At 39.5% G+C, this 15,771-nt stretch overlaps 1 protein-coding gene across 2 annotated transcripts in view; it reads right to left on the reverse strand.

The window, feature by feature from the left end:
• The window catches only part of erbb4b (erb-b2 receptor tyrosine kinase 4b), a 316,365-nt gene that overhangs the window by 58,490 nt on the left and 242,104 nt on the right, over positions 1-15,771 (reverse strand). For both annotated transcript variants that reach the window (XM_087176745.1, XM_087176744.1), the window contains exons 15-19: positions 14,370-14,524; positions 11,311-11,355; positions 7,555-7,687; positions 2,689-2,811; positions 781-879 (exon numbers count right to left, since the gene is read on the reverse strand). In XM_087176745.1, coding sequence (XP_087032871.1) covers positions 781-879; positions 2,689-2,811; positions 7,555-7,687; positions 11,311-11,355; positions 14,370-14,524 — 555 coding nt within the window. The remainder of the gene's footprint in view (positions 1-780; positions 880-2,688; positions 2,812-7,554; positions 7,688-11,310; positions 11,356-14,369; positions 14,525-15,771) is intronic.

Below are 15,771 nucleotides of genomic sequence, written 5' to 3' on the forward strand. Positions count from 1 at the left end.
GGATATTCATCAAAGACGTCTGGATAAAAATAGAAAACGCTAACACCCCAAAAACTCTTCCTCTCAGACTGTCAAACTTAGTGCAAAACATGAGTGCAATTGGGTCGCTTTGCATGTGTGTCTGTGTCTGTATGTGTACGTGTGTTGAAGGGGGTTATTTCATCTGCATTGCATCATCATGGGGTAATAATTTTGAATTTTTTCACTTTTCCTTTTGAAATGAGCCGGGTTGTGAATGTTTTATAAATGGGGCCTTGTGCACTCTGCTGGAAGCCTGTGGCATTGTGTGTGTGTGTGTGTGTGTGTGTGTGTGTGTGTGTGTGTGTGTGTGTGTAGGTGAGTGTATGGTAGGGGTCCTATGGGCCCCTGATGATTTTTATTCTGGAGTCCATGGGACGTAAGCTTAGTTCTTAATGCTTCATTTCACCAAACAGAGCTGATGTGTCAGTTGTTCTTTCTTTTAGAGTCACTGAGGTGTGGCGTCAGTATATGCACTGTTTTCAATCCAATCCCAACACTTAATGTGTCACAGTGGCAACAGTGTGCCGATAGGTTGTATATAAATATTGGAATAGTCCAGCACAGACTATGAGAATATTGTGATCTTGACTGACCCGGTGAAACACTTCTACATAAGAAAATATAAACTGAGAAAACCAGCTCACATTTCTCCTACTTCAGTTTGAACTGCAGAAAACAATTGTCAGTTTTCAGCCAATAGAAAACTCATGAGGCAAAATACAATTAAAAAGAAGAATTGATTGTTTTCAAGATACTCACGTCCATGAACTCCACGTTAGCCTTGGGTCCGGTGGCCTCATTTAGGATTTTAATGGCTACTGGAATCTTCACTGTTTCACCCTCTGGGACCCATATACCCTAAAGAAACACACACACACAAACACAAACAGATAATGAGTCGGTATACTGAATGTAAAGTCACAAAACTCACCAACATTTTATTAAAAGAAAGATGTTGTAGATCTGAAAAGGAGGAAAATCAATAAATATTTTGAGAATTTTTCACCCTTAATTCTACTTTGTCAGCTTTCTTAATAACCATTTGTCAAGATTCTCACTGGCAAAGTATGAGGGTCCACTGCATGCTGTATGATTAAAGGTTATTTTGTCCTTCAATAAAGACTTGGGTAAAACAATTTAATCATTTTGAAGTGTCTAATTTCAGGAGGGATTAAAGTGATTTAGCAGCTGCCAAAGTGGTCAAAGCATTCAAAAGAGAGAAAACAAGTGCCTCCCAACTTTTTTAAAAAATGTTTCCAATGTGTTCCACCTTGGTTCAGCCCTCATGTGACTATATATCCCCAGAGACAGCAGGGCCAACACCTCCACTCACAGACTTAAAACACCTGCTCTCTCAAAGCTGTAATTTTCATGTCATAGCTCTTTTTGATAGACTTTTAGTCTTTTTACCTGCACTTGTGTTAATAATTATTATTTAGCACAACCAATCACTATTTTTCCCCCTCAAATTAACAGCACCCACAGTATGTAGTATTGCATATTTATTTCATAGCTTATAACATTGACTATAGGTTTGTAAACCCCGTCAGTATTTAAGCAGTATTTCACACATCTGTTTGCAGCAGTAACTTTAATGAAACAAGGAACCTCACCATTATGTTGTAGCCTGTACCATTTCTAAAAATGCCTTGAATGGGTTGCTATAAAACAATGTGACATATTACTGTTGTTCAACTGTGTGATTGTGTGTCTGTGTGCATCCTCCTTGTGTGTGCTAGAAAAACACAAAATAGCCTAAAAACAAAACAAGGACCCGCTCATCAAAACAATGCATCAGTACTGCTCAAAAACTCTACAGGCCACCTTCAAGTGTGGTACCTTGTGTTACACAGAAATTATATTTTGGTATTTTGGTGAAAAGAGAGCAAAGCTTCACAGCAAAACACTCAATTGACAAGTTAACCTGAATGCTGAACCTCAACATTAGCCATGACCTCTGAATTGTGCCTGAAATAATAAGATCATGAAGTCAAGCTGCTGAAGGGAGGTTTCTCAGCTCACTGCCTGGCAGGATCTTATCATCACACCACTGTTCCTCAACTCTGAGATGATCAAGTGGACAAAATTTATTTACCACAATTTACCTTATGACCACCAGGATAACTATAGGTCCTTGGGCTCACCGGTGAGACTCTGAATGTTTTTTTTTTTTTTTTTTTTACATGCCTAGATATTCTTGGAAATTCCCCAGGGTAATATGCAAGACATTGCTCTGAAAAAGAACATCTGCGCTCATGCTATATACCCTCTGGCCCAGAAATGCCCTATAATGTAGATGGTTGATCCACAAAATGACCAATGATGATTTCAGTGAGAGCGAGTCTGTTCTTTCTAATTTCACTGCTGTTCTTCTCTACCTCTCCCTAACACATCATCACACTGATGGTGACCTCAGCTACCTCTTATTTCAGTGTAACCCCAGGGGTCTCAATGTCTGCTATTACTTATTCTTTTCATCCCCCGCCGCCAGCCTCCCATCTCATTTCCTGTCTTTAATTGTCTTGCAATCCGTCTTTCTTGTCCTCCTCTTTTTTTCAAGACCTCACATCCTGATCTCAAGTTTAGGATTATATTAGTTTATTTAGTCAAGTATCAACTAAAACCTGTGGAAACAGTTAGTATTACATTATTTTGTGTGTGTTTTACCTTGTATACAGTACCAAAGGCCCCCGAGCCGAGGATCTTGACCCGTTTGAGTTCTGTCTCTTTCAGGATGCGAAGCTGGGCTTGGTTCGGGGCTGTTCCACTGGGTGTTAAAGGTTCCACAAGCTAAAAACACACACAGTCACACAGAAGTCATTCAATTAGAGATTACTGTAACCCAAACCCAATATCAAAAACTGACGTAAATTCTTTTCTCACACAGCCCCTCCTGTATTCAAATGCAAGAACAATCCTTTCCACAAAAAGTGAAAATCTAACATGAGAAAATACTAAGAAATAGTTGAAATCTGATATGGAACTGGTTCCACCTAACTTACCTCAATTAAGTAAAAACATACATTTTCATTGGACTACTTCTAATGTTCACAAATCTGTTTCTTGAATCAATGAAAAAAAGCTATTTCTCATAAACTGTGACCTAATTTCCAAGAACTCATGCTGTGAAACTCAACAATGCTTATCATAAAGCAACAACAATTACCATGGAGTTACTCAAATTTATGACTAATAAGGATAACAATATAAATCCAGACACTGGTGTGCCATTACCATTTCAGTAACAGAAGTGAAAGATTTAACCAGAAGAGAAAAATGTTGATAGGTGGACGAAGAGTGAGAGAAAGTGAGAGAAGGTGGTGGGGGATGTGGATAATTGTGCAGCCTGAAAAGGAGTTGACACTTCTGTTGTCTCATTACTGCTCAAGTGGAGGAATGAGCAGATGAAATAGCTAGTGAGAGAAAAAGATTATGTGTGGGGAGGGAGGGAGGGAGGAAGATGTGGAATACGAGAGGAACTGTGGCAGAAACAACAACAACAAGACAGCGATGGAGGAGCGAGCAGCTGAATTGGTCAGAGGATGCAAAAGCGTGAGGGAGGGAGCAATATAAGGAGAATTAGGAAAAGAGTGGAAGATTAGAGAGGGAGGGAGGGATGGAGGGCAGAGAGAGGAAAACGGAGAGCGAGTGTAAATCAGCCTGACTGTGGTCGGCAGCTTCTGTCCCTCTGGCTCATGGTTACCATTTGATTAAAAACAATAGTCATTCTTCATTTAAATGGAATAACAAATCAGCTTCTGCAGGGTGGAAACAGAAAGGGTGGGGGACACACACCAGAAAAACAAACACACACACGACAATACAGATGTCTTAAGAATTATCCATCCATACATACACATACACTCTACAACATGCTATTCCACTGTGCAGGGAGCTGTCCAGCACTAGTGGTGCTGAAGATGTTGAGGCTGTGAAGGAGCCACAGTGCAGCAAATTGGAGCTGTCCACCTTCTCACTCTACACTGCAGTGCTGAAACCAAAAATGGGTAGTCACACAAACTGTTTGTTTGCTATATTACCATGCCGCAGCTGAAACACATCTTGAAACAGCTGACAACAGAGTGATGAGAAAAATCACTTGGACATACTGCTCTGGCTGGTGTAAATCAAAAATGCTTAAAAAGAGCAACATGAAAAATTACCATTTTTAAAAGGTAAGGTGGTGAAGAGACATACTAACTCATCCACTGGTGAAATATGTGTTGCAGTGCATTTTCCCTGACAGTGAAGCATGTATGGTTTAATTGACAGTTGTCAAGTGTTCCCTGCAACTGGATGAATGTAGCCTACATGAATGCATATGTTTTACAGTCTTAAAAAGGTTCCCCCGTTTTTGATCTCTAGTAGTCCTATGGAGATGTTTTCCACTGACCTACAGGTGGCGGTAACACAAGACAAGAAGATATGTTGCACTGTGCTAACAAAGGCAGGGGAGAATGTGACTGCTAGCAAACATGGATGTAAACACTGCTAGATTTAAAATACTGGCTCTCCAAATGTTTTATGAGGAAGAAAATACATTCATCACACTTATTAGAGCTGATGGATACACACATTGCATTTTGGGGAGTAACACTGAATGTAAATATAACTTTTGCTTGTTTGCATAAAAACTCACACAAGGTACATTTAAAATATCTAGAGACAGCAGGAAAATAATGTCGGGGCATAAAAGTGTGTTTCAGTATCTTAAACCTAACATACGTTTTCAGACTTTATTTTTTCCAACCAACAAACCTGTAATGCATTATTTGCTGAAATGGGATGAAATACATGAAATATTTAAAATTGTAAAAGTGGAATTCTATGGAGCCCTGGGTCATGTGGTAGAAAAAAATATTTAAGTGAGAATCTGTGGTTTTAATAAACTGTATGCACAGAAACTGCAAGTGTTATGAGTTCTGCCTGCATGCCCAGAACTACATGCATCTCACAGACACTGTAATGATTCATATGACGTACTTTTGTACTGATCATCAATAATGATAAATGATCTGGCTATAGTATATGAACATTTTGAGTCATCAATGCTTTAGAAGTAGCATTTCATTCATACCATTAGTCTAGGGCTGTCCCAAACGATTATTCTTTAAACGATTAATCTAGCGATTACTTTTTCGATTATTTGACTAATCTAACGATTTTTTTTTTTATTAACCTAACAGTAATTTTATTGCAATTATTTTCCAGTTAGTCATTTAATATAACAATTTGCCCCGTCCAACACACACACACTGCACCAGGGTGTTTCCTCTTTATGTGCTCGTGCATGACTGTCGTGCTAGAGTGATATGCCAGATGCACTTTGCAGAGTCTGCAGACTACCGCACCGTTGGTGTCAAGATTTAAGTATTCCCAAACTTTGGAGGACCGTGTGCGAGCCTTTTTTGCCACGTGTTGCTCCACACGCTCCGTCGTACTGCTGGTAGACGCCGCCATGTTGTTCAAATAGATTACACAGAGGCAAATCATTCACGTAGTCAATGACTTAAATTACGTCACCGCGTTGTCCCAGTCCGTGCGCTGCGCTTGTATCCGGGTAAACCAAAGACGATGGATATAAACGGTCCCATTAGAAAGTTCCGGTTTTGTTCTATGAACATTTACCCTGTGTGGTTTTACACGGCGCGTCGACACTAAAATTCCATGTCGAATAATTTTTATAATCGACAACGTCGATTACGTCGGATAATCGTCCCAGCACTACATTAGTCTGAATTTTGCAAGGTTTCCTTAATTAATCTCTCAGTATCTTTGATGTTGTTTATTGGTGTGTTTTATGAATGGCATATTTCAGACAGTTGTACTAAAGTGTTATTGTATAATTAGATTTTTAGGGAAAAAAATGCTTTGCTTCCTTACTTTGCTGTTAAGGGATTGGTACATTATTCAGCAGAACATACCTTCTATATTAGCTTAGGTCATTATTAAATATAAGAAATTCTCACAGTCGATCCAAAATGGCCCAAAATATGTGCTGATTAAACCGTTTGGTTCATAGACCTCCAGAAATAAAGTTACATTGTGGATGCATTATTTGGCAGATATGTTTTCATTACCTGGTGAAAATTGTCTCCCCTACTTTCCCAGACCATGTGTTAACATGTATGAAATTCATGGTTTGCCGATCAACAGACATGGTTTATTAACCTTACCACATGACTCCTGTAGGGGTATGCAGAGATCTCTACTTTGTGAGCAGAAAACTAGGTTTTAGTCAGAGTATTTTTTTTTTTTTTTCAAACATTCACCACTGCTTTTGGAGCAACTGGTAACAGCACTGCCCTGTAGGCGTAGTTATGGTGATTTACATGTGGGAATATGTCTACGCATTAATTAATTAATCATAATGTGTTGTGAAAAGTTAAAATGGTTTAGATGTTTGCTTATACATAAGTTTACACATTTTCAGACACTGTACAGTTGGTAATATATTAAAACATTTTTGTAGCCAGCATTGTGTCTGACACTGAGCGGCAGCATATATGAGGCAAATGTAAATAGAATAATGAGCCTTATCTGTGCTATTTTTTCATTATAGAAGTTATCAGCACAGACACTTCTCTCATACTTGTGTGCTCTGAAGAGAGAGAAAGCAGTGAAACAAGTATTTGCACTATGGCACACAAGTGCATTAGATGATGTACTCTTCTCGTTTTAACACAAAGGAAGAGTGCTTTCTTCTCTTCTAATGGTATGGTCCCTTACCTCTTCCTAACAGAAGTGTCCTCTCCAGCATACAATGGCAAAGTCCCCACCTGAGCCTCAGTTTCTGACACTTTCTCCACCTCCGCAGTCACCATCTTGAAAAACCAAGGCTCATCCTCTTTTCTCTCTTGTTCAGCCTGACTCTCTTGTTTTGTACAGTATGTGTCCCATGCATGGGCGCGCGCGCACGCACGCACGCACGCACACACACACACACACACACACACACGCACACACACACGCACACACACGCACGCACACACACACACACACACACACACACTACAAACACATAGAGACTTGTGAGCACACACACACACATAACAATGTAATCGTACAAATTCAGATAATGTCCTCAGGCATTTCTTATGTTTTAATCTGGTTTTCTTCTAAAATGAATGGAATGTTCATCCTGGAGCCAGGATGTCAGTTACGTACATAATCTGTCAAAGATAATTATGCTACTTTATGAGATCACAAAAGAAGTTGTTTTTTTTTCCAGTAGAGGACCTTTTTACTAATTCTCCTTTCATTCTTTCAGCTCCTGTTTTTCCACTATGTTTTCAATGCTTTCAAAACCCTAAGCTCTGACAATATTATTTATTTATTTTCAATACTATAAAAGATCAAAGGTCTATATGTATGGATTGCAGTTAGATTTCTTAACATTGTAAATGTGGACTAACTTAGACTAAAGTAAAGTCACCTATGTTCTCGGTTTCTCAGTCATGCTCAGTCTCCTGTTATAGGCAGCTATTTCTCCTTTTTTTTTTTGATGTGTTTTTCATCTACTGTCCTGCTCACCTCCGTCTCCAGGAAGCGACGAAGGGCTCTCTTCTTCTTTATGTTCTTCCGGCGCACAGACACTGCTACACTCAGCACCATGATCACCACCATGAAGAGTCCGCCGATCACCCCCGCTGCGATCAGAGGGGTTCTGAAGACAAGAGAGAGGAGGGGGAGAAGAAGGTGGAAAATGAGTAAATGATGAAGACAGAAGAGGATGCAGGCAATGAATAAGCATGACACATTGTCACCAGGAGGACAGAGATGGTGACAGAAGGCAGGGCGGGGCGGACAGGTTGAACAGGTTGAGAGGAGTAGAGAGGATGAGAACAAAAAAACAGAAGTTGGCATCATCCTTACACTACCGTGTGCAAAAAAACCCCAAAAACAAGTAGTCAGATAAACAAACAAAAACCTTTCTCTATAGTATATTTATACAGCCTATGTGGGTAATCCTTAAAAAATCTCTTCACCTTCAGTTTTTGCTCTGAGTTTTATCTGGTAACCAATATCCCTCCATGCCCTCTCATTAAAACCAAGGCTGAGATCAAAAACATGGAAATAACCATCAAAGTGAATTCTCAGCACCACACCAACGCTGTCATTTGAAACCAAGACTCTCAGTAATTTTCCTGATATGCTCCCCTAACTGTCTACAGAGCTGCTGCAGAAGTGGGCAGGAAGAGTTGCCGCCCACCTTTTTTCCCTGTAATGAAAGAACCTAATTTGGTCAGTGCACACTCTACTCTGCTCTGCCCTAAATCAGTGGGAAAAGGCTGTTAGCCAGGACTGTATATCACAGACTGCAAGGATGCACCCCATAAAACGTTATCGCAGTCAGCTGGCTTCATGGAAAGTGAAGAACTCTGTGTCTCCCCCGCATCTCTCTCTTTGGCTGCACGGGGAGTTTTGGACTTATAACATGCACTGGTAAAAAGCTGGTAAGAACTACAGCCTGATGAATGAATCAGCCAGGTGGACATGTTGGCCAATATTAGCTCGTTGCAGATATGCTGGTAGTGATAATTAATTAGAGGGATCTATAGATTTGTCTGAGGTAATTTAGATACATAAACTGTCCACCATGGAAAATTTACAACTTTATTTCTTAGTGTAAAATGTTCTGCTGAATAAATGTCAAAGTGACAGTTCTTTGAAGAAATATCTTGAAATACGCTGCTTTTCTTTCTTATGGAGAGTTAGATGAGAAGGTCAATACTACTGCCCATTAAATGTGAAGCTAGAACCAGGAGAGTTTGCTAGCCTAATAGTGCCTCTAAAGCTTACTGTACAAATACAACCAATATCTCATTGTTAAATCTGTATACACACAGAAATGTAGAAACAACCAGTTCATGGTGATGACTCCAGGAAGTAACAGCACCTCAAAAAATAGTCCGGCACACAACCCCTGTAAAACCACAGATGGTTGATTTTTACACTTTGGTTTTTGTATAGATTAAACAAACAAGATATAATGTGATCATTAGTGAGCTGCAGAGGTGGTGGTAGGATGTTTTTTATGCTAAGCTAACTGTTTTCTATTGTAGCTTCATATTTAACCAACAGATAAAAGAATGACATCAATCTTCCCATTTCACTCTTAGCAAGATAGTGACTGAATGTATTTCACAAAGTGTGGAAATATTCCTTTAACAAACAAATTCAAGGAATCCTTAACAACAATAATTGTTCATGTTATTTTCTTAAACAAAACAAATTCAAACTTTTGATACTGGGCTCCAGCATTGGCTGGAATTTAATGAGAGCTTATGCAGTGTATGAAAGTCTTTTGCTTCATTGGAGGTAGGTAAAAATATGTGTGTGCATGGTTGTTGAGACTATATTTCAATATTATAATGTCTCTCCTGCATAAATACAGTGACAGAAGTTATAACAAATCACACAACACTTAGTTAGTAACCTCACCAAAATACAGATTCACAGGGTCAAAATGGCTCTTGCAGTTTTACTGCGACAGTACATCAAATCAGTGACTCAAGAAGCATTACATTTCAGAGCACATTCATTAATCTTAGTTGTCTGAAACCAATACTATGATGTTAGTTTTTATAGGTGAGTATGTTCATATCTCATACTTTTCAATAATAACTTGAGAAAAAGACTACTGAAGGCCACTGTTCAAAGTAACTACAAACATAGCTACTGTAGCTACGAATAGCCACATATACAGTAACTGAGCAAGAAAGGCCACAGAGGATTTGACACATGACAAAATGCAATTTAAGCATCAAGATCCACTGTAGATTATCTAATTTAATCTGCACGCTTCACTTACATGGTTTCTCCAACTGACATTGACAGGTCCCCTGAGTGATCACATGAAACCTGACTGTACTATAAATGTATTCAAAACATAGAGCTCTAAAGATCACCCGCAAGCCACATGTTGAGCGATCATGTAGATCATGTTAACTGCAATGTTTCTCCACCATTGCAACAACATCCGAAATTAAAAAAGAATCAATTACTCACACATATGGAGCCAATCAGGGAACACAGAGATATCAGACCAGAGGCAGCTCATATACCGCTGAACTAAATGAAAAGACGGTGCTGAATGGAAACATGCTAGATGAGGTATTACTTGTCAGTTTTATCAGACTAAATATTAAACGAGTTAGTGACAGAAAGTGATTAATCCAGCTTTATCAGATATGCACACAATCCCTTCACAAGACGCATGTTAATGCCAGGTGGAACACCGGCCTTTCAAGGCTTAGTGTAATCATCTGTTTCTGATAAGTCACTTTCATTTGTGCTTAGCAGTCAATACATCCAACAGGTAACAGATTTACAAGATGTGTGACATCTCTGGGGTTAGCTGGCAATCTGCTGCTGTATCCTAGCCTCAGCTATCAGAGATCTGATAAGGCCTACTCTGTTGACCAGGTCAGCTGATAACTACATTTCCCCACCTGCTGCAGTTCTCCTTCAGTCTGTTGGCAGTGTCCCAAAGACCGTTTCAGGAGGAAAAGTGTAGATTTTAAGCACTCCTCCAGAAGGCAGGAATGTTTTTCTCCAAATTGTGGGTGTCTCCTTTAGCATTTATTGCTCTCAGTCAAAGATTCAGGATACTGAATATTGACCAGTAAGTACTTGGTAAATGTTTATCAGTTTGTCTACATATATAACTGTATGACTTCTTTTTCCTAAGCAGCCACCATGGCCTCCTGCTATGTTGCAAGATAGTCTAAATGTGTTTCCATTTTTCCAGTTTGATGATCTTATTCAAAGTCACACATTGTTACACTTTTACCTTCCTGTTCTTTTCTGCATAGCTCTGTTCTTTTTTGGGTTCACTGTTGTGCTGCACATCTCCAGACCTCCAGACTGCTTACTCTGCTTATCAGCCCCCCCCCCCCCTTTTTTTTTAATCATCCTCCAAACACCCAAACCAACAATTCTCAGCACCACCTGATGCCAAACCGTTTCTCTTATGAAACCTTGAATCCATTTGCTGTAAACTGTTAGCGGCAATTTGTTCCCTTTTCTCCCCCACAGCTTCAGAACAAAAGCTAAAGTGCTATCAATTTATCAAGAACCAGGCAAATTGCTTGTGCTCACACACACCCATACACACACCAACACACACTCAAACATGCATATCACACAGTGGCTTTAAAGACACTTTTGGGCCTTAGAGCTAGCCATTAATCAGAGACTTTGCTTACTGTGATTCTTGGGTCTGTGAGTGTGTGTGTGTGTGTGTGTGTGTGTGTGTGTATGGGAATTGAATGAAGAATTTAATACCTGTCCATCCAGCCGATACAGTCTTGCAGTCTTGGTCCAATGCACCTAGGGAAACAAAATAGGACCAGCGGAAAGTTGAACAACAAACAATCAAACATTTTTTGGTTTGATACATATCTGAAAATTATGAGAAGTGAGCTGACCAAAGCAATAACTAATAGGTACAGTCGAAACCCTTTTACACCAAGGACCTGTGTTCATCCTGTAGTCCTATCACTGGGACAACCTGTGCTGGACTTGTTTAGACCTTTATTTAAACCTAATGACTACTGTATCCTCTTGTCACCCCAATTATAAAAGATACACAACATACAAGTATGGAATGAGTGTGCAGTAGCCCATTAATAAATGGGTGGTTGTTCTCCATCGACACATACACATATGCTATAGGTTATATTTGCACTTTCATATATATATATATATATATATATATATATATATTTTGAGTTTCAGTTTTATTTTCTGTAAACTTCAAATTAAAGACTGGGACAGTAGTCTACATTAGTCAAACAAAAACTGAACCCATAACAAGTGTATTGCATTTTTTGCTATATATTGTTTCTACAGTGCCTTCTGCTACTTTGCTGGTTCAATGGTGCAACCCTGGTAGTGTCATATAATCTAACAATCTAATAAATTAATAATAACAATAATGATAGTGGAATACAGACTGACAGGTCACAAATGCTGACTAAAATTACACTTTTCACATAGCCCTTCTGTGTTACAGCACAAATCGTTGGCAGCCTTCACACATCAGTAACAGTCACATTCAGTTTTAATTTATTATGCACAAAGAAACATATGATAAATTAGCCTTTTTGAAGTTACCTTTTATAAAGATGTGGTTTTAAACAACAGATTATTCAATTTTTTGCTTTTTCTATTTCAGGGACTTTAACGCACAGTAACACCTGACGATCGAACTTTGAATAAAGGAGTTTGCTTGACAATGAATCTGAGTACATTCAAACTACAGTATGTTGTAGCTGTCAATTTACTAATTTTCAAAGTAACTTATTTGATTCAAGTATAGACTTTGGCATGCTGGTCACATTCCTTATTCTACAAGCTAACATCAGCCACAATCTATTGATGTCTCTTATCCGTCCACTACACCTTTTATTGCTGTCTGTGCTGTATCACAGTATCTACTCATCTTTTTCATAACTCTTAAATGTTGAAAAAGTGCAAAGAACTGTGATTTTCTTTCTTTCAGTCTCACTTCCTCTATCTCTTTCTGTCTCTTGCTTTGCAGTTCACTTCAAATAAATACAATGAAACACGATTCAATTCAACTTTAAATTGTATATTTTTCAGACTTCTGCTGCTTGCTGAGTGTCAAACACACTGAAAGGCAGCATGAAGAGGCCAAGATGGCTTTTGTGTTGAACTCTGGTTTTAAGCTTTAAAAGCACAAGGCATGTGCACCAGAAGATAGCATCAGCAAACCCATGTGCTTTCCTGATATCTGTGGGTAAACTTCAAATATGAGGTGAGTTCTGAACTGAAGTCTGGATTGCTCTTCTTCAGCTTCAACTTCATTCTAAGACTGTGTTCAGTTTCACAGTGACAGATTACAAAGTTACATTGTTTTTCTAATGAAAAGCAAAGATGTTGGCTGAAAGTGTCACCTGTCCTGTTTCAAATCTTCCATGCGCAGTGCGCACTAGTTGCATCATATACCACGACTGACAGACTTAATACTTGCTCCAAAATTTGGTGGGTCTTTTGAATGTGTAGAAGTAAAGAATATTGGGTGTCTCCGAGCGCTGTCTGTTTCCCTGTCTCTCTATGTCTCTACCATTTCCCTCTATCTCCCTCAGCTTGTGTTTTTGAGAGGTGGACCTGATTATAAAGCTGTCAGCCTGGTGTTTTCCATTTACAACTGCATTGTTATGCTCAAGCGAGCTGGAGCTTGTCACTCAGAAGAGGAGAAATATCATACAAGGAAGTGACATATACTCCCTGTGGAGTTAAATACAAAATGATATCTTACCCTTGTGTAATATTGCATTGAGCGATCAGTGGCTAGTGAGCAATGGAGAGTGGCAAGGTATTTCACTTACTCCTCTCACTTTCAGTCTTTGTCTCTTCTCTCTCATTTTCTGCTTCACCTCTTTCTTTATATCTTTTATCCTGCAAGATGTTGGATCATCATTTCATGTCTGCAGGGTACGGATAGTGAAAGGGACTTTCTGTGAGTGTGTGCTATTTACGTATATAAAAGCCAAATGCACTTACACCGAGAGAATGAGAACATTCTGTTGGTGCTCAGTCACTCCAGAAAATGCCACAGGGAAATTCACTCCAGCATCCTTGTGAAACAGGCAGTACTTGGTGATGTGGTGACTACTTGCAGGGCCAGTTGGTTACCTACTGTGGCTGGTGAGCTCACCAGTAACATAGTAGCACTAGCTGCACTTCATTATAAGATTAAAAATAAGTTAGCACAGTTCATACAATAAACGTATTCACTACTCTGTCAAAAGATTGAGCATAAACCATGTCTCTTTTAGGAGCAGCTTGGATTCCAGCAGTTTTATTACATTGGATGGTGCAACAAAGCAAATACATTTGGCTCTGGGTTCTACTAGTTATCATTGTCAAGACTACGGTTTGTAAATGATCAGTGCACACTGCAGCCACAACAGTACAAAAAATGTATTCTGGTTTCTGGCTGATTTAGCTGGTGTGACCAGACTCTTAAGGTTTGGGTCAAGAATTTTAGTTGTAGTAGTAGTTTAAGTTACTGTTGAGCAGCACGCATGCACGCACGCTCACACACTCGCAGACACAGTACAACTCCCTAATCATCAGTTCTGTGAAACAGCTAATCTTCTAATTGATTTTCCTCATAATTAGCCATCATCATCTCACACAAGTTTTATTTTGTTAAATGACGATAACAACAGTGGACATACCAGTGGTTTGGTTTCATTTATCCTTTACAGACTGAAGGAAGTGACTTTTGATTTTTGAAGAATGACAAAAAAGTCTTGGGGTAATGAGCATTGAATCCCTGACCCCTGACCAGTCTTTGTCCTGACTACACTTACCCCTGGGTGCAGTTGATATGGCAGGGATGGCATTCATTGTTGGCTTCGGCATACTTGAAGATGAAGCTGTTGGCACCTTGAAGGCCATCGGGACACTTTTCCACACAGTTTGGACCGTCCTTGAAATGAACGCATTTCATACAATGTTCTGGGCCCTTTGGGAAGTGAGAAAACAGTGATTCTGAATAAAATGCATATACGAGTCTTATGTATAAACATCAGCAAGGTGTCCAGTTGCAATTTGATAAGGCACTTCACTAACAACTTTTATTATCGAAGCATGATATGTAAGTTTGAAAACTACATCACAGCACAAGTCCAGCACTAATGATAAAACTAAAGTTTCACTAGGTAGTCTTGCAGTTAGTGGCAAGTGTCATTCAAGACAACTCATAGACTTTTCTGAAAACTGTGACTCTGGCTGGTGGGTGTGGAGAGAGAAACATGTCTTTTGGTTCAGTCATCACTGGTGAGGCTGGCTTTTTCTGAGCAACTCTCACTCAGAGATGTATAGGTTTGTTCTCAAGTTTTGACTCCACACTTCCTGTGTGTAGAGAGAATATACCGTAACTATAACCAGACATCATGAAGTCAGGCATAAAGGACAAATCAGCAGTGTTGCAAATTTAGAGGATGAGATATCTGCTGTAGCCTCAGTTTGTAAAATAGACTGATTGATGGGTATATTTCTACATGATCGACTCGCCTAGCGCAGCTTTATAGATTAAATTGTTGTACTTGCATCTGTGCAGCAGTGAAAGCAAAAAAGAGAGATAGCATGAAGCAAAAGACAGAATGTAAGAGCGGTGAGAGGAGAGAGAAGAAAGGTGAAAAAATAAGTACTGTCGAGTAATAAGGGGAAGTGAAGGAGAGAGAGTGGATGTGGATGCAGCATAACAGAGAAGAGGAGAGAGTCTGTAAGAGCGAACAAGATATGGTGTGAATAGGAGAGAGAAAGAGAGAGAGAACGAGGGACGGGAGAGAGAGAGCAGACGAGACACATAAAGCAGTGTGAGCCGAGCAGGCAGATAATAACCATCGCTCACAGCACACACAATGACCATAACAATCCGCCTAGAACAGGATTTATGGAGCTAATATAGGCGAGGGAGGAGGTAGGGGAGGAGAAGAAGAGAGGCAAAGAACTCTCCCAGACAGGCCTCGTATCATCTACAGGCCTAAAGAACATCTCATTGACAAACAACACATACATACACAAACTGTATGTAAATACAGTGAATGGAATTCACATCAACAACCATGTATTTCACTCACATATTCACTTACATGGATGTCTAGATTGTGCACAAATGCAAACATAAACAGATATACAGTACATACTGTACATTAACACATACTGTGTACATGACGAAAGCACAGAGCCCCCCCCCCCCCCCCCCCC

The sequence above is a fragment of the Seriola lalandi genome, unplaced genomic scaffold, assembly GCF_002814215.2.
Source record: "Seriola lalandi dorsalis isolate HSWRI2012SDOR001 ecotype SW California unplaced genomic scaffold, Sedor1 jcf7180002054568, whole genome shotgun sequence".
Lineage (NCBI taxonomy): Eukaryota > Metazoa > Chordata > Actinopteri > Carangiformes > Carangidae > Seriola > Seriola lalandi.